The sequence below is a fragment of the Notolepis coatsorum genome, assembly GCF_963971535.1.
Source record: "Notolepis coatsorum genome assembly, chromosome: 17".
Taxonomy (NCBI): domain Eukaryota; kingdom Metazoa; phylum Chordata; class Actinopteri; order Aulopiformes; family Paralepididae; genus Notolepis; species Notolepis coatsorum.
Window position 1 is genome coordinate 7,116,284 of NC_140181.1, and position 23,625 is coordinate 7,139,908.

Here is a 23,625-nt window from a genome sequence, read left to right on the forward strand (position 1 = left end):
TGTGTGTGTGTGTGTGTGTGTGTGTGTGTGTGTGTGTGTGTGTGTGTGTGTGTGTGTGTGTGTGTATGTGTGTGTTCTACGCAGCTCCTTGTCACCGTATGAAGACCAGCCAGTATTGATTATTGTTAACGGCGCTCCTCGACAAAGCGTGCATGCTAAAGCTATCTCAGCCGACCACGAGACCCACAGCCTGACCAACAACATCCAACAAGATCCACCCGGATATCAGTACTGTGGTGTGCAGATCTCTTCTGCTCCAATAAACTGTTCTATTCATGATCTGTGTTCCAGGCAACCAAATGTACTTCGGTGTGTCGACCAGAGGACTGTGCAAACCACCCACAGTGATGACAGTCACGCTGACCGATTAATGTTTCCAGAATAATAAATGTGCATTAGATCAGCGCCAACGTTGATAATTATGCTAAAATGTGTGACTCCGGTGTTGTGCAGTCAGTGAGTAACTGGGTACCAGGGGTGTAAAAAGTACCCAGAAATTATACTTAAGTAAAAGTATGGGTACCGTCTCAAAATCGTACTCAAGTAAAAGTCAGAGTATCTGGCTAAAAACACACTTGAGTAAAAGTAAAAAGGTTTCCACTTTTAAATGTACTTAAGTACTAAAAAGGTTTTCTGACGGTCTATTCTTCTGATAGCAGGTGTTTAATCAAAGATCCCCGCTCTCTAGTCTTGCACAAGGACCAATCAGCATGGGTATGGGGTGGGTTCATTTTCCATTGATGGGGATTTGATTGGCTGTTTTTAAATAAAGAGCGGCCGCAGGATTAATAACTTTAACGTTAGTTCGGCCAGAGAAACAAATATACGAATTAAAATAGTTGGACCTGCGAGATTTGTACTTTGTACTTTGTAGGTCTGCATTTTAAATGTAAGGAGTAAAAAGTATGTTTTTTTTTTCTCTGAAATGTAATGGAGTAAAAGTACAAGTATACAAACCTAATAATACTAGAGTAAAGTACAAATCCCCAAAAACAGTACTTAAGTATTGTAACGAATTACAATTACTTAAGTACTTATACACCCCTGCTAGGTAGTGTCCCGTTAGCCGGTGGTGGTGGCAGAGAGAGCAGTTAGTAGGCCAACCTATCTGTAATAAAAGAAGAAATATACCCGACAGCATCCCATGTTTTTATTTGATTTATTAACCTTTATTTACCCAGGGTAGGTTCGCTGAGCCCAGTACAACCACAGTCTGACACCTGGGAGCTGCCCAGTACAACCACAGTCTGACACCTGGGAGCTGCCCAGTACAACCACAGTCTGACACCTGGGAGCTGCCCAGTACAACCACAGTCTGACACCTGGGAGCTGCCCAGTACAACCACAGTCTGACACCTGGGAGCCGCCCAGTACAACCACAGTCTGACACCTGGGATCTGCCCAGTACAACCACAGACTGACACCTGGGAGCTGCTGCCCAGTACAACCACAGTCTGACACCTGGGAGCTGCCCAGTACAACCACAGTCTGACACCTGGGATCTGCCCAGTACAACCACAGACTGACACCTGGGAGCTGCCCAGTACAACCACAGACTGACACCTGGGAGCTGCCCAGTACAACCACAGACTGACACCTGGGAGCTGCTGCCCAGTACAACCACAGACTGACACCTGGGAGCCGCCCAGTACAACCACAGTCTGACACCTGGGAGCCGCCCAGTACAACCACAGTCTGACACCTGGGAGCTGCCCAGTACAACCACAGTCTGACACCTGGGAGCCGCCCAGTACAACCACAGTCTGACACCTGGGAGCTGCCCAGTACAACCACAGTCTGACACCTGGGAGCCGCCCAGTACAACCACAGTCTGACACCTGGGAGCTGCCCAGTACAACCACAGTCTGACACCTGGGAGCCGCCCAGTACAACCACAGTCTGACACCTGGGAGCCGCCCAGTACAACCACAGTCTGACACCTGGGAGCCGCCCAGTACAACCACAGTCTGACACCTGGGAGCTGCCCAGTACAACCACAGTCTGACACCTGGGAGCTGCCCAGTACAACCACAGTCTGACACCTGGGAGCTGCCCAGTACAACCACAGTCTGACACCTGGGAGCCGCCCAGTACAACCACAGTCTGACACCTGGGAGCTGCTGCCCAGTACAACCACAGACTGCCACCTGGGAGCTGCCCAGTACAACCACAGACTGACACCTGGGAGCTGCCCAGTACAACCACAGACTGACACCTGGGAGCTGCCCAGTACAACCACAGTCTGACACCTGGGAGCTGCCCAGTACAACCACAGTCTGACACCTGGGAGCTGCCCAGTACAACCACAGACTGACACCTGGGAGCTGCCCAGTACAACCACAGTCTGACACCTGGGAGCTGCCCAGTACAACCAGTCTGACACCTGGGACCCGCCCAGTACAACCACAGTCTGACACCTGGGAGCTGCCCAGTACAACCACAGTCTGCCACCTGGGAGCTGCCCAGTACAACCACAGTCTGACACCTGGGAGCTGCCCAGTACAACCACAGTCTGACACCTGGGAGCTGCCCAGTACAACCACAGTCTGACACCTGGGAGCTGCCCAGTACAACCACAGACTGACACCTGGGAGCTGCCCAGTACAACCACAGTCTGCCACCTGGGAGCTGCCCAGTACAACCACAGACTGACACCTGGGAGCTGCCCAGTACAACCACAGACTGACACCTGGGAGCTGCCCAGTACAACCACAGACTGACACCGTTGGCCACTGAACAACTCCACTGTCTGGAGCAGTTGGGGGTTAAGTGCCTTGCTCCAAGGACACTTCAGCGGTTGGTGTTAAGGGGGATAGGAGAGAGTTATTAATTCACTTCCCCAGCCCAGATGTTTCCTGCCGGTCCGGGGGATCGAACCGGCGGCCTACCGGCGGTCACAAACCCGCTTCTCTAACCATTAGGCCACTGCTGACCCATGTACCAGAGAATCTGTGGGGTGTGTGTGGTAAAATAAATCAGTGATGAAGTACATACGTGTGCCTGGTCGCCACAGAGCGGATCGTGTGCAAAGCCTTCCTTCCCCGGCAACCTGATTTTACTTGCACAATGTGATGAATTGTTTCAGTGCTTCATGAACTGGTTTCCTATTCACAGTCTGAAATGCTTGACCGTTTCCCTTAATGATACGCAGCAGGGGTCAGTCTTTTCATACTGTATGCTTTATCTGCTTTTATTTTCTCACTCACGATTTCCACAAGCAGTCATCAGAATGGTTCATCTGTCCCCCTTTAGTGCCATTATCATTTTGACTCTGACTTGTCGTCGATGCATGTCGTGACTAGAACATAAGGTCTCGTCAACGTGAGGAGGTGATTTCTTCCCCAAAGGGATTTTGTGTAAAAAATAATTAAATAATAATAAATAAAACTAGCCATGTCGCTGAAAATAGTCAACTCTAAATAAAAACTATTTGGATTTAAGTGAACACTGCTCTCCAAAAGGCCATTATTATGCTGTTAGTTAGCAAACTACAGAGGTTTTGTCGGTTCCAAAATGTGTATTTTGATGTTGTTCATGATTATATTTGTACATACAAATAAATAGCCTGTAATTCTCATGCATTCTTTTTTCCTCCATGCAAATAGTTAACACAATGAAATATTTTCTCACTGCTGTTGAGATCCAAACATATTACCCAGGTAAAAAACACATAATATATATTATATTATTATTATATATGTTTTTATTGTCCATAGGATAGTGGGGTATTGATTTGTAGTGGGGGCTGAACATCATTCCAAGAGGCTGGTGCATTAAAACAAAAGGCTGACTTTCCAAACTTGGTACCTTAGTACCTCTGGGGACCTCAAGCATAAGCCAATAATAATAATATCTTAGATTTATATAGCGCCTTTCAGGAGACCCAAGGCGCTTAACAGGAGGGGGCAGAGTCATTTATAAATTTGGTGAAGAGGTGGGTTTTGAGTTGGGATTTGAAAGAGTGCAGAGATGTAGCACTACGGATGTTTGGAGGGAGGGAGTTCCAGAGAGGGAGTTCCAGGGAGTTCCAGAGAGTGGGTGCGGCCACAGAGAAGGCTCTGGGACCAACAGTCCGCAGGTTGGTGATGGGGATGGAGAGGAGACCGGAGTCAGAGGACCGCAGCCTCCGGGGCGGGATGTAGGGATGGAGAAGGTCAGCTAGGTACCGGGGGGGGCCAGGGAGTGAAGGGATGTAGGGATGGAGGAGGTCAGCTAGGTACCGGGGGGCAGGGAGTGAAGGGATGTAGGGATGGAGGAGGTCAGCTAGGTACCGGGGAGTGAAGGGATGTAGGGATGGAGGAGGTCAGCTAGGTACCAGGGGGCAGGGAGTGAAGGGATGTAGGGATGGAGGAGGTCAGCTAGGTACCGGGGGGGGGGGGGGGGGGGCAGGGATGTAGGGATGGAGGAGGTCCGCTAGGTACCGGGGGGCCAGGGAGTGAAGGGATGTAGGGATGGAGGAGGTCAGCTAGGTACCGGGGGGCAGGGAGTGAAGGGATGTAGGGATGGAGGAGGTCAGCTAGGTACCGGGGGGCAGGGAGTGAAGGGATGTAGGGATGGAGGAGGTCAGCTAGGTACCAGGGGGCAGGGAGTGAAGGGATGTAGGGATGGAGGAGGTCAGCTAGGTACCGGGGGGCAGGGAGTGAAGGGATGTAGGGATGGAGGAGGTCAGCTAGGTACCGGGGGGCAAGGGAGTGAAGGGATGTAGGGATGGAGGAGGTCAGCTAGGTACCGGGGGGCAGGGAGTGAAGGGATGTAGGTGATGAGGAGGATCTTGAAATTGATGCAGGACTTGACTGAAAGTGAAGGTGGACTTGGTGTGGGTGAGAACCCTAGCAGCAGAATTTTGGACATAATTGTAGCAATAATTTGAGCCATAGTTCCAATTAGGGCTGCACGATTCTTGCTAAAATGTGAATTGCGATTTTTCTCTCTAAGAATTGAGATCACAATTCTTTCACACGATTCTTATTTTTCGTCATCATTTTAAAAAATAAAAAAAATACAAAGATTTTAATCTTTTTTATGTAAAAAAATATTTAAGAAATCGTCATAATTTTGAAATAAGATAAGATAAGATATTCCTTTATTGATCCCCTTGGGGAAATGAGATCGCATAGGTCTATGAATCGAGATCAAGATTTTTTTTCAATTAATCATGTAGCCCTAGTTCCAATCCAGCAACATTGTGATATAAGGTGGTAATTTCACAGCAATGGCCTTAACTCATTCAACGCCGACCACGAGTATAGTTGGGTTAACTCGCCGACGCTTGAATGCCAATCACGAGTATAGTCGGGTTTTAATCGTTATTTCTTTTATTAGCGATATCCATTCATTTTCATCCATCCAACCTGATGTTATCGTTGGGAATGGGTCTGAGCTCGCAAAAGGGCAAATACCGCCGCCTATCGTCTCCCGGATGGTATTGCACATCATTGGATTGGATTGGCTGGGGATGTGCATCAAGAAAAAAAGTCCGGTCCAGGTTTCCCTTCTCGGGCAAGCAGTATCGTTATACCACATTGACTGGGGACACTGCGCAGCGTGGATTATGTGTTTTGGATATATAACGTTGGATCAATAAAAAAAAAATATTTGGAATGGCGATCAGGAATTGGATTAATCTTTTTGCAGAACTGATCTGATGTGAGGTAAGGAATTTTTGTTACGAATCTTGGGGTAATCAGATGCTCCTTTCACCGCCATCGGAGCGTGTGTGTGTGTGTGTGCGCGTGCCGTTAGCGCCGACCAATGCACGGATAAGCGATTTTTCAGCCCGCTTTTGTATCATGCATAAGGACACATATACTATCGATAATCTAGCGTTTATTTGAAAACGATTCATAAATCAGCCGAAAAAATTTGTGTATTCCACTAAAGGCTATTATCGCGTCTTTCTCTGGAATTACTAGAAATCTCCAAAACTATACTCGTATTCAAAACGGTATAAAACGGAAATGTACCGATGAAAAAAACAATCCATTTCGTACATGTTGACTACAAGCAAGTCATTGATAAGCGACGGGTGTATTAGACCTATAGCCATAATTTAAGATATATTTTAAGCACTCGCAAATTTCCCCGTCCTCCCATTGATTAAAGCGCTGGCGTGGTAGCCCTTGGTCATAATAGGCCCGGCGCTGAATGAGTTAAAGATAAACAGATACCAATGTTTAGTTTGCCTCTCTGTCAGATAAGTCCAATCCGCATCACGCAGGATGCAGTGGTGAGCATCAGTGAGCATCAGTAATACATCTGAGAGCAGAATGGTAGACCGTGACTAGAGGTTTTGGAGTGGAAGAAGAAGCATGTCGTCTCCATGATCCAAGACAGATAGAAAAGCTGGTTCTGTTCCTGTACAAGAAGTCAATTTCCTGCTACAATTTACTGGCAAAATTGTCTATAATATGGTACTTAAACGTACATTTCTCATCAAGCCAGATGCCAAGATATTTGTATTCTAGACTGTAACAGACCCATTCACAGTCAATATATGCAAATCTGTTATAATCACGGCGAGAGCCTTCTTCACCCCTCCTCCTCCTTCCTCACCATCACGGCGGAAGCTTCCCTCACCCCTCATCCTCTCACGCCCTTATATGGGCAGCATCCGTTCCCCGGATCCCCACGCTGCCAGCACATCAATCAACACGGCTGTGACGGATTCCCTCATCAGCAAGAGGATACTTCAGCCCACAGATCCTGCTCTACCCTCGTCGGAGTGTTAAACTAGCTTCCTAGGTACGACGACGAACCCAAGCCTTGCAACCCAGTCCTTGTTGTTATACCTTGTCCTAACCCTTGTTCTCTATATGCCCCAGGACCTCCGCTCCAGTACACCTCCTACCTGGACATCCCGCGCTGCACAAGGAGTGCTCCTGCTCTCGCCCACTACACATTCCTGTGTCTATTGCCCCGTGCTGCACAAGGAGTGCACCTGCTCTCATCTACGGCACACTCCTGTACCTGTCGCCCCGTGCTACACAAGGAGTGTCCCTGCTCTCGACGACTACCCATTCTTGTACCTGTCGCACATTTCTGTATTCGCTGTAACCTGTCTACTTGGGGAATAATATTAAAACACCCTAAAACGCTCCATTCTCTCTCCTCCTGTGTTCTGCTATTGGGCTCCGCCAAACCCCATCCTAACACAAATCATTGTAAACAATATCTCTAGAACACCATGAATTTAGTTTTGCTTGCATTAAGTACACACTTAAAGCCAATAAGTGCATCTTGCAGAGCATTAAATGACAGTAGCAGGTTCTCAATGGCTAGTTGTACGGAATCAGAAATACAATAGACAATAGTGTCATCCGCATGAATATGAACTTGACATCCACTCAGATACGAGACAATATCATTAATATAAATGGTAGTAAATAAGACAGGACCCAGGTTTGATCCCTGTGGGACACCTTTTGTAATGGTAACCTCGTGGAAACTAAGGACCTCAACATCAATCCCCCAGTCTGCATATGTGTAACGGAGGTACCGCGAGTATATCCACAGTCACGATGGACTTCACGTGTTGTGAAGTGACTGTGGCACGTAGCGGTACTGCAGGTAAACTCACTCCCCTTAAAAGGCATCCAGACACATTACCAAGTGGTGAATTCACCTCTTGGTATAGTGGTCTGAGATGTCGCCCGCGGTGCGGGAGACCGGGGTTCGACTCCCATTCAGGGCATGTCAAATAAGACCGGTTTCATATGGATACTTGACTTCCTAACCAATAGACCCGAATATGTTAGGTTAGACAATCTTACCTGCACTTTCACCCTGAACACAGGCGTTCCACACGGCTGTGTGCTGAGCCCTCTCCTCTACTCCCTCTTCACCCACGAATGCACTCCTGTACATGACTCCAATACCATTATCACGTTTTCAGATGACACAATGATGGTGGGTCTTGTAAAAAAAACTAAAACTGATGAGTCGTTCTACAAGGAGGAGGTATTTTAATATACCCATTCTCCGCCAGGCATTGTACCCTTCTTATACCATCCTCTGCCAGCTCTATTTGTCTATGGAGATGTTCACCTTCTTTGCAGGGCTATAACTTTTTAAATTGTATTGCTAAATTGACATTACTATGGCCCATTCAACATCGATTATCTATCGTTCAGGATGTAGGAACGTTTTACTTTTTCATTCACACATTCATACTAAAATACCGTCCAGAGTATAAATTTGTTTTTATCGTTTTCTGCTGTATTTCCTAGATACCCTTGCCTTTTCTTAGCTACATGTACAGTATTGGAGGTGTATGTGTAGTTGTGTGTAGGGTCGTGTTCACGCCCCTTTCCAAGATGGCTGCACGTTTGTGAGTTGTGAGTTTGTCTCTGTTTTTACCTCGTCTAATGTCGGCTAAACTGGATTAAATTCCCATTTTTCTTGGAAGCAACAGTAGTCTACATGCTACATGAAAATCAACCTTTGAGCTGGACTACGTGCTTACTCCTAAACTCCTGCTTGCTGCTACAATAGCTGAGTCACTGTCAACTGAGCTGTGAGTTTGTCTGATTGATAATCAATCAATCAGTCTCTGTTTTTACCTCGACTAATGTCGGCTGAACTGGATTAAATTCCCAATCATTTTGTCTGGAAGCAACAGTAGTCTACATGCTACATGAAAATCAACCTTTGAGCTGGACTACGTGCTTACTGCTAAACTCCTGCTTGCTGCTACAATAGCTGAGTCACTGTCAACTGAGTTGTGAGTTTGTCTGATTGATAATCAATCAATCAGTCTCTGTTTTTACCTCGACTAATGTCGGCTGAACTGGATTAAATTCCCAATCATTTTGTCTGGAAGCAACAGTAGTCTACATGCTACATAAAAATCAATCTTTGAGCTGAACTACGTGCTTACTGCTAAACTCCTGCTTGCTGCTACAATAGCTGAGTCACTGTCAACTGCGTCTGACTAAACACCACCAAGCACCACCACCAACTGTGCTGCTCTTCACTCCTCTCCTATAATCGGTCTGCTCATCTCACACTGCTTGCTGTTCCCGGGCCTGGCTCCGGGTCTAGTCAACGACCCCTTACCCCTCTGCGATCCTCTCATACCTCCCCCTGGTCTCGTCCAACTGCTACCCCTCGAATCCCCTACCCTCTCGTACACATTTGTGTTCAAAGCCGTTCTGTTGTGCATCGAACTTTTGCTGAAATCATGCGTGTTGCGTTCGCTGTACTAACTCTGTTCTATTTGCTAACACAAATGGAACAGCAAGGAAATGGACTTGGTGAACTTTTCTCGTCCCGTTTATCACTCCAGCACACAAAATCCACTTGGACCTTTCTATCTAGGTTCAGGTGTAGTAGACCTACTAGAATTGTGACTTTATCCCCAGATCAATTGTCTGTTACCATGATATGTCACTATGCACTAAAAAACTATTTCACTATGTCAACGGACTCTCTTTTCTACTCCATTCTAAGCTCTGATGTAAATTCAAAGTGTAACTCCCCTAAAATGGCTAAATTAAGATGCATGGTTCTGTTACTGCTGATGATCTCTGGTAATGTTCAACCAAATCCTGGTCCTGATCTTCATTGTATTCAGACTCCTTCTGAATTCAATGCAAGATCTGGACTTGGCATCATTCATGTAAATGTTAGAAGTCTCTTGCCGAAAATTGATTTTGTTCGAATCTGGGCGCAGACAACGGGAGCTGATATCATTATAATTTCTGAGACTTGGTTAAACAAATCTATTTGCGATAACGACATTTCCATTGATGGCTATAATTTAAGTCGTACTGATCGTCCTAAACGTGGTGGTGGCATAGCTGTCTATGTTAAATCCAAATACCACACCAAAGTGTTAGTAACGAAATCTATACCTAAGCAGTTCGAAATAATTGCCTTACAAATTGAATTATCAAAGGGTTGCAATGTCACGGTTGTCGGCTGTTACAGACCTAATTCTGCTGTAAAGGAAACGTTAGCCGCAATATCTGACATTATTTCCCAATTAACGGACAATGAAATAGTCATTGTTGGTGATTTCAATTGGGACTGGTTATCTCCGGCGTCAGATGAATTTAAAGCATATTGCAATTCAATGAATTTTACGCAATTAATACTCTCCCCAACTCGCCCAAATCTGAAATGTCCTGAAAAATCTACACTTATTGACTTGTTCTTAACAAATAATCCTCATAAGTATACATCGATAGGCATGTTTCCTAATGACGTGAGTGACCATTGTGTTATTGCGGGTGTTAGGGATACAAAGATATCGAAGTCAAAACCTCGCTACATTATTAAACGTGATACAAAGCACTTTTTTGAACAGGGATTTTGGCAGGATATGTACCTAAATGATTGGAGCAGGGTCTCTTTAATACCCGACGTTGAATTAGCATGGAATCTCTTCCTGGATATGTTTTTGCCAATTGTAGACAGACACGCCCCCTTTAGGAAGTATAGAGTTAGGGGCAGGGATAACCCCTGGTTTTCGAAAGATTTATCCAACCTCATACGAGAAAGAAATCTCATCTGGGCCAAGGCAAGGAAGGCAAACTCTGAAGCTCTCTGGACCACTTTTAGATGTTTAAGAAATAAATGTACTTCCTTAGTAAAGAAGGCCAAATCAAGTTTTTATCTCACTCTCACAACAGAAAACCTAAATAACCCACAGAAATTTTGGCAGACAATCAAATCCTTATCCCCAAATAGCACAGCTGGTCTTCCACCCTGTATTGTATCTGGTCTATCTACTGTGTATGAGAAAACTGAGATGCTCAACTGCTTTAACAAACACTTTGTCTCTTCTGGGTTTCTCTTTGATCAAGTAACAAACAATACCACAACACAGGTCCCACTTGAAACTGAGCCCCCATCACATAATACATTTGATTTTCAGCCCTTCTCTATTGGTGAAGTGCATAAAGCCCTTAAGAATTTGAATCCTAAAAAACGAGCTGGGCCAGACAAACTGGATCCCTATTATTTAAAGCTTTCTGCTGATTTTATTGCAGAACCTCTAACTTATATTTTTAACTTAACCTTGACTTGTAATGAAATACCCAAGATTTGGAAAAAGGCTCATGTTCTACCCCTGTTAAAAGGTGGTGAGCCTTCAAACCCCAACAACTACAGGCCAATTTCTAATTTGTCAGCTTTAGCCAAGATACTGGAAACTCTGGTAAGTAATCAGCTGAAGGAGTTCTTATATAACAATGCTATTTTATCTTGTGATCAATCTGGTTTTAGGAAATGTCACAGTACCGTTACAGCAGCTACAAAGGTAGTAAACGACATAATTGGGGCTTTAGATAGGAAACAACATTGTGCTTCCCTTTTTATTGATTTTTCAAAGGCATTTGATACAGTGGACCATAATATAATGAAGCATAGGCTAATTAATGTAGGACTGTCTGACTCTGCTGTTGGCTGGTTCTGTAATTATCTTGCTGACAGGACTCTATGTGTTCAGGCTGATGGTTTTTATTCTGATGTTTTATCTGTCCACAAGGGGGTGCCACAAGGTTCTGTTCTAGGACCATTGTTATTTACAATCTATATCAATAATCTAGGCAAAAATGTTCCAAATGCAAACTTTCATTTTTATGCTGATGACACTGTCATTTACTGTTGTGCTAATACGTTGACAAAAGCTCTGGAAAGTTTGCAAAATACGTTTAAAGAAATAGAATCCCAACTTCAGCAACTAAAGCTTGTTTTAAATCCGGAAAAAACAAAAATGATGATTTTTACTAAATCCAAAACAAAAATGCCTTGTCTTGCCTCTATACACACATCGCAAGGCATTCCTATTCAGATTGTGTCGACTTTTAAATACCTTGGCTTTTTACTTGATGACAGCTTGTCTTTTAAACCACACGTTGAAAGCCTGGTCAAGAGGCTAAAAGTGAGGTTGGGTTTCTTTTTCAGAAACAAATCGTGCTTTTCTTTTAATGCAAAGAAGCAACTAGTTGCTGCCACTTTTTTACCAGTATTAGATTATGGTGATGTTTTATACATGAATGCCTGTTCCACCTCACTACACATGTTGGACACTGCTTACCATGGTGTATTAAGATTTATTTCTGGATATAGATCACTTACCCATCATTGCACTCTGTATGCTAAAGTTAACTGGCCGTCCTTGACTGCCCGTAGACTGCTTCATTGGTACACCTTCATTTATAAAGCAATTATTGGTCAGCTCCCTTTTTACCTCGGTTCATACCTCACCATCACATCAAACCCATTTTACAGCTTACGATCCCAGGACTATTTATATGCCTCAGTACCCAGAACCCGCACAGAGTTTGGGAAAAGGGCCTTCATGTTCTCTGCTCCCTCTGCCTGGAATGGACTTCAAAAAACTTTGAAACTGCAGGCCCTCACTACCATATCTGATTTTAAAGTTCAAATTAAGGGCATTTTAAAGAATGAGATGGGAGAATGTCGATGCTTCACTGCATAATGTGCTGTTATATTTTATATTTATTAACTTGACCTTCTCTCCCCAGCAACCTCCTGCAAAGCCTCACCTTCCCTCCTCTTTCTACCTTTTTACCCTACCCTCCAATCTCCCCCAATCCCATTCAATCTGATTTGCTGCAGCTCAAATGTATCCCCTTGCCCCACTTTGCCTTTTATGTATTTTTGTATGTTTGTTTTTTGTTTTTGCTGCCATTTTGGCCAGGTCTTGCTCGAAAAAGAGATCTTTGATCTCAAGTGACTACCTGGTAAAATAAAGGTAAAATTAAAAAAAAAAAAAAATCACGGCGAGAGCCTTCTTCACCCCTCCTCCTCCTTCCTCACCATCACGGCGGAAGCTTCCCTCACCCCTCATCCTCTCACGCCCTTATATGGGCAGCATCCGTTCCCCGGATCCCCACGCTGCCAGCACATCAATCAACACGGCTGTGACGGATTCCCTCATCAGCGAGAGGATACTTCAGCCCACAGATCCTGCTCTACCCTCGTCGGAGTGTTAAACTAGCTTCCTAGGTACGACGACGAACCCAAGCCTTGCAACCCAGTCCTTGTTGTTATACCTTGTCCTAACCCTTGTTCTCTATATGCCCCAGGACCTCCGCTCCAGTACACCTCCTACCTGGACATCCCGCGCTGCACAAGGAGTGCTCCTGCTCTCGCCCACTACACATTCCTGTGTCTATTGCCCCGTGCTGCACAAGGAGTGCACCTGCTCTCATCTACGGCACACTCCTGTACCTGTCGCCCCGTGCTACACAAGGAGTGTCCCTGCTCTCGACGACTACCCATTCTTGTACCTGTCGCACATTTCTGTATTCGCTGTAACCTGTCTACTTGGGGAATAATATTAAAACACCCTAAAACGCTCCATTCTCTCTCCTCCTGTGTTCTGCTATTGGGCTCCGCCAAACCCCATCCTAACACAAATCATTGTAAACAATATCTCTAGAACACCATGAATTTAGTTTTGCTTGCATTAAGTACACACTTAAAGCCAATAAGTGCATCTTGCAGAGCATTAAATGACAGTAGCAGGTTCTCAATGGCTAGTTGTACGGAATCAGAAATACAATAGACAATAGTGTCATCCGCATGAATATGAACTTGACATCCACTCAGATACGAGACAATATCATTAATATAAATGGTAGTAAATAAGACAGGACCCAGGTTTGATCCCTGTGGGACACCTTTTGTAATGGTAACCTCGTGGAAACTAAGGACCTCAACATCAATCCCCCAGTCTGCATATGTGTAACGGAGGTACCGCGAGTATATCCACAGTCACGATGGACTTCACGTGTTGTGAAGTGACTGTGGCACGTAGCGGTACTGCAGGTAAACTCACTCCCCTTAAAAGGCATCCAGACACATTACCAAGTGGTGAATTCACCTCTTGGTATAGTGGTCTGAGATGTCGCCCGCGGTGCGGGAGACCGGGGTTCGACTCCCATTCAGGGCATGTCAAATAAGACCGGTTTCATATGGATACTTGACTTCCTAACCAATAGACCCGAATATGTTAGGTTAGACAATCTTACCTGCACTTTCACCCTGAACACAGGCGTTCCACACGGCTGTGTGCTGAGCCCTCTCCTCTACTCCCTCTTCACCCACGAATGCACTCCTGTACATGACTCCAATACCATTATCACGTTTTCAGATGACACAATGATGGTGGGTCTTGTAAAAAAAACTAAAACTGATGAGTCGTTCTACAAGGAGGAGGTATTTTAATATACCCATTCTCCGCCAGGCATTGTACCCTTCTTATACCATCCTCTGCCAGCTCTATTTGTCTATGGAGATGTTCACCTTCTTTGCAGGGCTATAACTTTTTAAATTGTATTGCTAAATTGACATTACTATGGCCCATTCAACATCGATTATCTATCGTTCAGGATGTAGGAACGTTTTACTTTTTCATTCACACATTCATACTAAAATACCGTCCAGAGTATAAATTTGTTTTTATCGTTTTCTGCTGTATTTCATAGAACGTGAGATATAGGCCTAAATGCATATATTAGATTATCAAATGCCGTTTGACACCGATCAACATTATATTAAAAATGTCAATTGTACAAGGTCCTAAACGTCATGACTCATCATCTGCTGGTGACCGGAGGGGGGGGGGGGGGGGGGGTCGTTTATAATGCAATGACCAACGTTAAATGATTCATGTAGTATGGGTGATATATAGATCAGAGCAGTTTGTATCGAAAATGGTAAACAAAAACGCTGAAACTCACCCCAGTCTCCTCTTACCGTTGGGTGATGAGCGTGGAGCAAAAAGATCGCTATTATGGGATGTTGATCTATGCGATCCATTTCCAGGTTGTATAATACTATATACGTCCAAATAATGTTGTTTATTGAGTTATGGCAACGGATCGATATCCAGTGTGTCAAGATGGAGTCCCGCGAGCGATAGCGAGTGGCCGGACGGAATAGGGGACATGTAGCCGGTACAACGCTGTACCTGCCAAACACTTCGACCATGCCTTGAGTGGGAGTCGAACCCCGGGCGTCCGCACCGGGGCCAGCAACACAGACCGCTGTGCCAAGAAAGGATATCCTCTCTAAGCGCTCAGTCTGGATGCCTCAGGGGAGTGAGTTTTACTTCTATGTACCGTAGTCACACTATCGCGGTACATATCCGTTACACACACACCAAGCACTTCCGGCCACTTCCGGTTTTGGCAACTCGCCGATCGGCCACCAGGTGGCGGTATTGAAGCGTTGGAGAGTTGAGCGGAGATCTACAGCACCAGTCAAGACTCCGTGGGTGAAATGTGAATACCATGACGAAAATTTGAAATATTGATCTCAATGACGTCGTAATCAGTCATTGGCAGACAACGCATGGCGGAGAATGACGTGGTAATCAGTCATTGGCGGGAGATGGGTTAATATGGTAAAATTAAATAACATAACATACCGTTGTCCGGGAGATCTAAAGTTAATTTCAGTCCATGTTCATTTGCCCAGCTGCGATATGAAGCAAGTGTAGAAGGGTGGATTATCCCTGCTTATGGGAGTAGTTATACACAGCCACCTGGTAGCAGGATACAGTAGATTTCAATCTATCTGAACCCCAGTCTTTGGGCCCGGAACGTCGTTCTGGAGGGCGGGCAGCAGGAGCGGATGGGGCCCAGGATTTACTAACCTAGGGGGTGGTACTCTGGTCCTCCTCGCCTTCCAGGGCGGTCAGCAGTAGCTCCCCACACACTCTCACTTCCCCCAGTACCTCCATTAGCCCTCCCACACCCGGTGGCTGTTAGTTCAATAAAGATATTGGGCTTCCCTCAAAGCAGTACCCTTCCTTGACCACCTGTAGAGACCCTTAATCATATGCTGCGAATAGGGTGGAAGGGTTAAATAAATATACGACAGTCATATATATTTACCCGGTCAACAAGGTTAGAATAGGGCTCAGAAATAGACACACCGTGCTCCCATCTACGTCTCCTTTATGTAAGCCTGGTCAATTAGCAAGTTACAATTTATACTTTATGTGGTTCATATGGCATAATTCACATTAGGCACCGGGTGCTCTCACTTGCATTATAGGGGAACACTATTCCCAACATAGGCACCTAGTGCTCAATACATTCTTACAAAACCCCGCTTGGATTAGGGGAAGACCCAGGCACATGTCAAGGAGTTCAATGGGAATTCAAGAACGTCACACAGTTATCACAATACAAAAGAAATAAGTTACATGTGGGCCCACGTTACCAAATAAAAACCTACACTAAAGCCGGCTTATAATGGTTGGGGTACCCCTAGACACTGGTCGTTAGCGTTCGCTCAAATGGATACTGTTTTGGGCACACGAAGTACCGCTGTACTTAACCAAGATGGCGGATCCACTCTCACCACCCCTCGTCCGGGTGACAAGATGGCGTCGGGCGATCCCGCGAGCACAGCCAGCGGGCTGGGGTAGGCAGCAGGGGCAGTGGTTGAACTGGAGGAGCGTGCTGTGTTGTGGCGACCTCTGCTGGAGGAAGAGGTGTCCTCGGCTGCGTTGATGAGATGTCCACTGCGGGGCTGCTGACTGGGCTGGTGCGCTCTAAACTGTTGGCTACCTTAAACACAGCTAAACTGTGGGTCTTAGTGAACCCTCCTGCTATCGTCTGTACTGCTAACGCAACGTGGCTGTATGCACCACCGGTCTTCAGCGACGCTCGCCTGGTGATATACTTGAGTCACTATAGCCGTTAGCAGCATGCTAATACACCGCTCACACTTCTGGGATAACACGTTATCTATGGACGTTGGTTCTTCTTTCCGTATCGCTTACTCACACACTTCACTATCGCTTGTACTTCTAGGATAACCCGTGTTATAGCAAGTACTCTTTATCACCCGTTGCTCTTCAACGGGGCTCTTCAACGGGACTCTTCATACGGGGCTCGTCCAGAGCACACGCCCGTACACGTCCGCTCACGTCCGAGTTCACTGTCGAAGAAGACTTCCTTCTGTTCCGCCCTCCAGGTAATCATCTCTCACTCGCTGCTCCTTCCTCCTTCGCTCCACCTGCCACCACTGCCCCCTGCTGGCGACCGCAACTGGTCCCACTATAGGACAACTCAAGGCAGGGAGAAAGATGCTTCAATGTCATGTTAATGGTCCATATCGAAGCCGGAGAAAGAAGAGCACCTCGCATCATTAGTCCGGGTGAGATATCAAAAAGTAACACTGTTTATCACACTTTATACACACAGGGGAAGTTCAAGTAACAAGTTAGTCAGCACTTCTGAATACTTAGCAGAATATTCAGGATGCTACACAAGCAAAGGTAATGGTACATGATTGATTGATTGATTGATTGATTTATTCATTGATTGAAAACTTTATTAACAGATTGCAGAATGGGTGAATGAATGAATGAATGAATGAATGAATGAATGAATGAATGAATGAATGAATGAATGAATGAAAACTTTATTTAACAGATTGCAGAATGGGTACAATACAGTACGGCTCAATACACACAATTGTTAAGGGGATGCAGACCTGAGAAAGACGTTTGTCTTGTTTCCATCAGGGTCCCCCATTTTCAATTCATATAGACATTTATGACATACACAACATACATGACATTTATGGCACATTACAGTACGGCTCAATACACACAATTGTTAAGGGGATGCAGACCAGAGAAAGACTTTCGTCTTGTTTACATCAGGGTCCCCCATTTTCAATTCATCATGAATGAATGAATGAATGAATGAATGAATGAATGAATGAATGAATGAATGAATGAATGAATGAAAACTTTATTTAACAGGTTGCAGAATGGGTACAATACAGTACGGCTCAATACACACAATTGTTAAGGGGATGCAGACCAGAGAAAGACGTTTGTCTTGTTTTCATCAGGGTCCCCCATTTTCAATTCATATAGACATTTATGACATACACAACATACATGACATTTATGGCATAGGGACATATAGGTATTTAGTACTGATACATTTGTGACATAAACGGTATTCAAATATACAGTACTGTTACCCCTAGATCCTGACAGAGTATATACATATGATGGGGAGGGGACTGTACATTAGGAGGGGGTGGGTGGGTGGGAGGGAAATATACATACGGCGGGGAGGGAATATATACATGCGGTGGGGAGGAGACTGTCTATTAGGAGGTGGTGGGGGTTTTGGGCATTTACGGTGGCCATATATGACATACATGAGACATACAGATATACAGTACTGCTACATCTATACATTTATGACATACCAGATTTGCAAATACAGTACTGTTTGTGATACAAGAAGAGTCTAAAAAAAGAGAGTATATACATTTGACTAGAAACTGTACATTGGAGGAGGTTGGGTTGGAATTATGGATGAAATATGTATGTATGAAATATGTAACAGCAACTATATTCTCAGATGGGGGTCGCTGGGACATAAGAAATGGGGGTCCTTGTCAATTAAAAAGTTTGGAGAACCACTTTGAGAGTACCTGCATGCTGCCTGTGACGCCTGACACCGTCTCCATGGAAACGCGATTAAAACCTAACAGTCCCTTTAGCCCCGCCCCCGTACCCCCCGCCCCTCCCACTCACAAGGGATCCGTCCATTGGACAATCTATCGGTCACTCTTCAAAATGCGACGTTGTCATTGGCTCCTTGGACTTCCTGGAGTGTATTCAGTCCGCGCGGTTTACAAAAACTTGGAAAAACAAACAAAACTCGTCGCTTCTCCTCCAGCCTGAGTGATGAAAACTAAGAAAATGACCAGACCAGACCTCATTAGCGTCACAGTTCAGTTCGCTAGTGAATAATACACCATTCAAACTTGTTGCAACCCTCCCTCCTGGCTACTAGTAGCAAACAAGAAGAGACGACATCAGCGTTGTTGTTGTCAGCAGCAGCTAACTGTCGCTAACGTCCCCTTCCTGCTCGACGGGGTGAGTGAACTAACTGTTAGTCAAGAAGCGTACAAACAACTACAAGGTGTGAATGAATGACAACTTTATTTAACAGATTGCAGAATGGGTACAATATACAGTACGGCTCAATACACACAATTGTTAACCCTTTTTCACTGCCACACGATAGAAGGTTAACCTTCTGTAGTGTGGTAGTGAAAGGGTTAACCTTCTATAGTGTGGTAGTGAAAGGGTTAACCTTCTGTAGTGTGGTAGTGAAAGGGTTAACCTTCTGTAGTGGCAGTGAAAGGTTAACCTTCTGTAGTGTGGTAGTGAAAGGGTTAACCTTCTGTAGTGTGGTAGTGAAAGGGTTAACCTTCTGTAGTGTGGTAGTGAAAGGGTTAACCTTCTGTAGTGTGGTAGTGAAAGGTTAACCTTCTGTAGTGTGGTAGTGAAAGGGTTACCCTTCTGTAGTGTGGCAGTGAAAGGGTTAACCTTCTGTAGTGTGTTAGTGAAAGGATAACCTTCTGTAGTGTGGTTGTGAAAGGGTTAACCTTCTGTAGTGTGGTTGTGAAAGGGTTAACCCTCTGTAGTGTGTTAGTGAAAGGGTAACCTTCTGTAGTGTGGTTGTGAAAGGGTTAACCTTCTGTAGTGTGGCAGTGAAAGTGTTAACGGGATGCAGACCAGAGAAAGACTTTCGTCTTGTTTACATCAGGGTCCCCCATTTTCAATTCATCATAGTGACATTTGACATACACAACATACATGACATCATGACATTAGGAGGGGGTGGGAGAATATTATATACATACTCAACTGTAGTCAAGCGTACAATTACAAGATGTAATTATTAAGTTACCACTAAAACATTATGCACGTCATCAGTTAACACAAATGTAACGGTACCATATGTCATGTATGTCCCTATGCCATAAATGTCATGTATGTCATAAATATCACTGAATTGAAAATGGGGGACCCTGATGTAAACAAGACGAAAGTCTTTCTATGGTCTGCATCCCCTTAACAATTGTGTGTATTGAGCCGTACTGTATTGTACCCATTCTGCAATCTGTTAAATAAAGTTTTCATTCATTCATTCAACATAAACACTGTACCAGTTGTCTTATATAACGATTACAATGTTTCATTCACCCGATCCCAGCTGACAAACCCAAAGTAGCAACAATGTCCATATGGACTACTGGGGCTGGTTTTGGAGCGAGCGGAAGCAAACACGCCGCCGGTAAAGCAGACACTATCTGTGTGGCTCCTCCTGGCTCTCCACCTGGCCTCCTGGAAGATGATCTGGACCTGAATAAGTCCTACCCGAGTGCCCTGCGACCAACGCACAAGAAAGGCCTGCTACCACGGTATTATGATGGTTCTATGGCAGGTAGGTTCAATGTGGTGCACAATACTTTAATTAACACACGTTGATCAGAGACGTTAACAGACAGAGTAAACCAGATGGGGATGTGCCTAGTTCACAGAATAGTGCACGGGGTAGTGCCAGTGTACTTCAACAACTACTTCAACCGAATCAGGGACACCCATGCTTACCCAACTAGGTGCAGCTCAACTGACTTTGTGCCAGTCAGATTCAGGAGCTGTATGGGGAAGGTTGTCTTCAAGTCCAGCCTGAAGACATGGCTCAAAAGGGACTATACTTAACCTAGACAGTAGACACTTAGCTTAAGGCACTCTTGCATGTTCTATGAGTCTGTTATGTATATAAATGGTATGGTATATGTGATGTGTTGTGATGTCATGTCTGTATGATGCATGTCTAAGCATCACACTCCCCTACCCCTCTACAAGGACCACAATGGAAATAAGCTCTGAGCTTTTTTGTGTTTCATCCTTGGCAGTATATCCTGACTGTGCTTTCTGTCACATGTTTATTTTTTATATTGTCAAATAAAGTCATTCATTCAACATGTCCAACATTTCTCTAAACTGGTATTACAAAAAATTTGCTTCGCTCTGATTTCACCCGTTTTAGATTGATTGGTATGTTCTGCATTCAATCAAACATTCTTGAATATGCCTAATAATACAATACAAACTAAACCAACAATTGACCACAACCAAAGCTATAGTTGTCGGGTACTGTACACTAATCACAAGCTATAGTTGTGAAAGAGACGAGAACAAACGGCAAGGTGTTGTCATCAACCGTAGCTAAAAGATTATCGGCAGAACACAAAGATCCCTAATGCAGTTTTACAGCGCTCAAGAAAGCACATAAGATAATTGGTGACTCCACACAATGTCCTTCATGTGTGTTTTGACCTGCTGCCCTCAGGAAAGCGCTTTAGACAGCCTGCCTTTAAAACAAACGGAAGAAAGTTTGGGTTTGTTCCAGAGGCCATTCGACTGGTGAATGGCCACAGTACAAGGAATGGTCAGTTTACTAACATGCACCCTTTGACCCCTTGATTTAAATATTTTTTTTAACGAAAGTGCACTTTTTTTATACTGACCGAATCTATTTATTTATTGGACTTGACAACAGATCAACAATGTAGGGATCCCATTCTGGCAGTGTCGTGTCTCTTGTGTTTTGGTAGTGTCATGTATGTCTCTTGTCCCCTGTTTTGTTTTGAATGTGTAGAAGTGCAGCTGTTTGCCGTATCATGCTCTAAATTGCCCCTCTTGCGGGACTAATAAAGTTTTTTTTAATTGAATTGAATTGTATATATTAAGGAGAGGGGGAACTGCTCACAATATAATGCTATAGTTCCGTGCTTTATTTCCCCCGCGCAACAAAGACGCGTACCACTGGTTTCTGTTGACAGGTGATTGTTTGAGCGGAGGCGGCTCCGTGGCAACGAGAGACATCCAGATCTCGTGTCTGCACGACGGCTCCTCCCACAAGCCGCGGGCCGCCTCCCTGCCGCGCCCGTCCGTCTCGTCGGACGCGGAGGAGAGCCTGTTTAGCCTGATCACCTCTGGACATTCTGGCCCCGTGGGACTCCTCTCCCCCGTCATCAACCCAAACAGCGCCGTGCTCGCCGTGGACCATGAAACCACAGAGGTAAATAAAAAAATCATTGGCTGTGATCTTCCTCCTTCTGCGGCCTCCATATATGTGCCACACACATCAGGCGGAAAGGGGAGAAGGTGATCGGTGACCCCTCTCACCCTGCTTACGACACCTCTTTAACCCCCTTCCCTCTGGCAGAAGACTCCACAGTCTCAGGTGCAGGACATCTCGTTTTAAAAACGGCACATATCCCGAGGCTGTCAGTCACCTGAACTCAAGTCCTAATGCACAGGCACTTTGTACTATAAGGGCCAGCGCCAGCCGACAGGCACTTTGTACTATAAGGGCGGCACCAGCCGACAGGCACTTTGTACTATAAGGGCCGGCACCAGCCGACAGGTACTTTAAATTGGAACACTGAGCTCTTTTAGGCACTGTAGCATTTTTTTTTTTGTATTGTTTGTGAAATACTTCTACTTTAGGGATTGCATTGCATGTATTCTTGTATGTTTTTATATTGTATGTTTTTTTTTATACTGTATGTTTGGCACCGAGACAAATCCCAATCAACCATGTGTTGAAATGGCAATAAAGTTTTCTATATCTTCCATCTATCTAATAACGACCGCTGGTGGGAGTGTCGAGTCGAACTGTATTTAAAGTGTATTTATCAGTCGATGTCGACGCATCTCGAAAGGGAGCTGATTACACAATAACAGAAGATCAACAATCGGGAATCAAATATATCTGGTCCATTAGAAAGCAATATAATCATGAATAGAATAGAAATACTTTAAGCATCCCGAGGGAAATTTGACCCTACAAATCGCTGTACACACACAGACAGGGAGCGAAATTAACTTTTTGACTCACCGGCCAGTGGCGGGTAGATGGGAAGAGTCTACCCGCCAAGCATATTTCTTACCTGCCAAAATTTTTTTGATTAAAAAAAAAATATATATATTTTATATAAAAAAAAAAATTGAAATAAAATATATATTATATAATCATACTTGTAGTTGTATTATCTGCGAGACATCGCCATAAGTCAAAATGCTTGCTATCTGCAAACAGCTCCACTGTCTGTGTGTATACTTGAGTAGCCTCCAGCTCCAGCAAGGATTCTCCGGCCCTGCAGCTAGACCCTATATTCAGCTAGACCCTACATTCAGCATGCAAGGATTCTCCGGCGATGCAGCTGGACCCTATTTTTAACGTTACGGTTCTTTTGTCAAATCACATTCAACATGCCCTCAGCTAGAATACGCATTCAATCAATGTTATAATACATTGATATCAGGAGCTATCTGTAGCTACTGCTAGCCCGGTAGATAACGTTAAGACAATTTAGTTTACTGGGACAGATAAGATCTAACGTGAGCTAGCTAAGCTAGCTAACGAGGGAACGGAGGTATTATGCACTCGAGTCGACTATTGCTGGAGCATTTGTTGATATCAGCAGCTATCAGTAGCTAGCCAGCTAGATACCGTTAGACAATGCCTCGTCATGTATTAAACTAAAAGTGAATAGTTGACTGGGTCATTGTTTAAACAGTAACGGTAGCTCAGCCCGCATATCGCAATGGTGGAAGTAAACAAGCCAAATGAGAGCTTCCGATTGGTCATTTGCTTTCTTTCTCATGAAACCAGTCACGTCACTCTACTGTGATTGGACCGTTGACTTGAGTGCAATGTGGGACTTGTAGTTTTTTAACGATCTCGCGGCGGAGAAAAAAAAGACGAGAGCGGCTATAATCTGTACTCGCACAATCAAAATAAG

The 23,625-nt window shown here is 44.7% G+C and overlaps 1 protein-coding gene across 1 annotated transcript in view; it reads left to right on the forward strand.

Moving 5' to 3' along the window:
* Nucleotides 1–18,721: 18,721 nt before the first annotated feature.
* The window catches only part of pask (PAS domain containing serine/threonine kinase), a 56,002-nt gene continuing 51,098 nt past the window's right edge, over nt 18,722–23,625 (forward strand). The window contains exons 1-3 of the mRNA XM_084332671.1: nt 18,722–18,895; nt 20,022–20,252; nt 21,658–21,896. Of these exons, the coding sequence (XP_084188797.1) occupies nt 20,045–20,252; nt 21,658–21,896 (447 nt within the window). The 5' untranslated portion in view covers nt 18,722–18,895; nt 20,022–20,044. The remainder of the gene's footprint in view (nt 18,896–20,021; nt 20,253–21,657; nt 21,897–23,625) is intronic.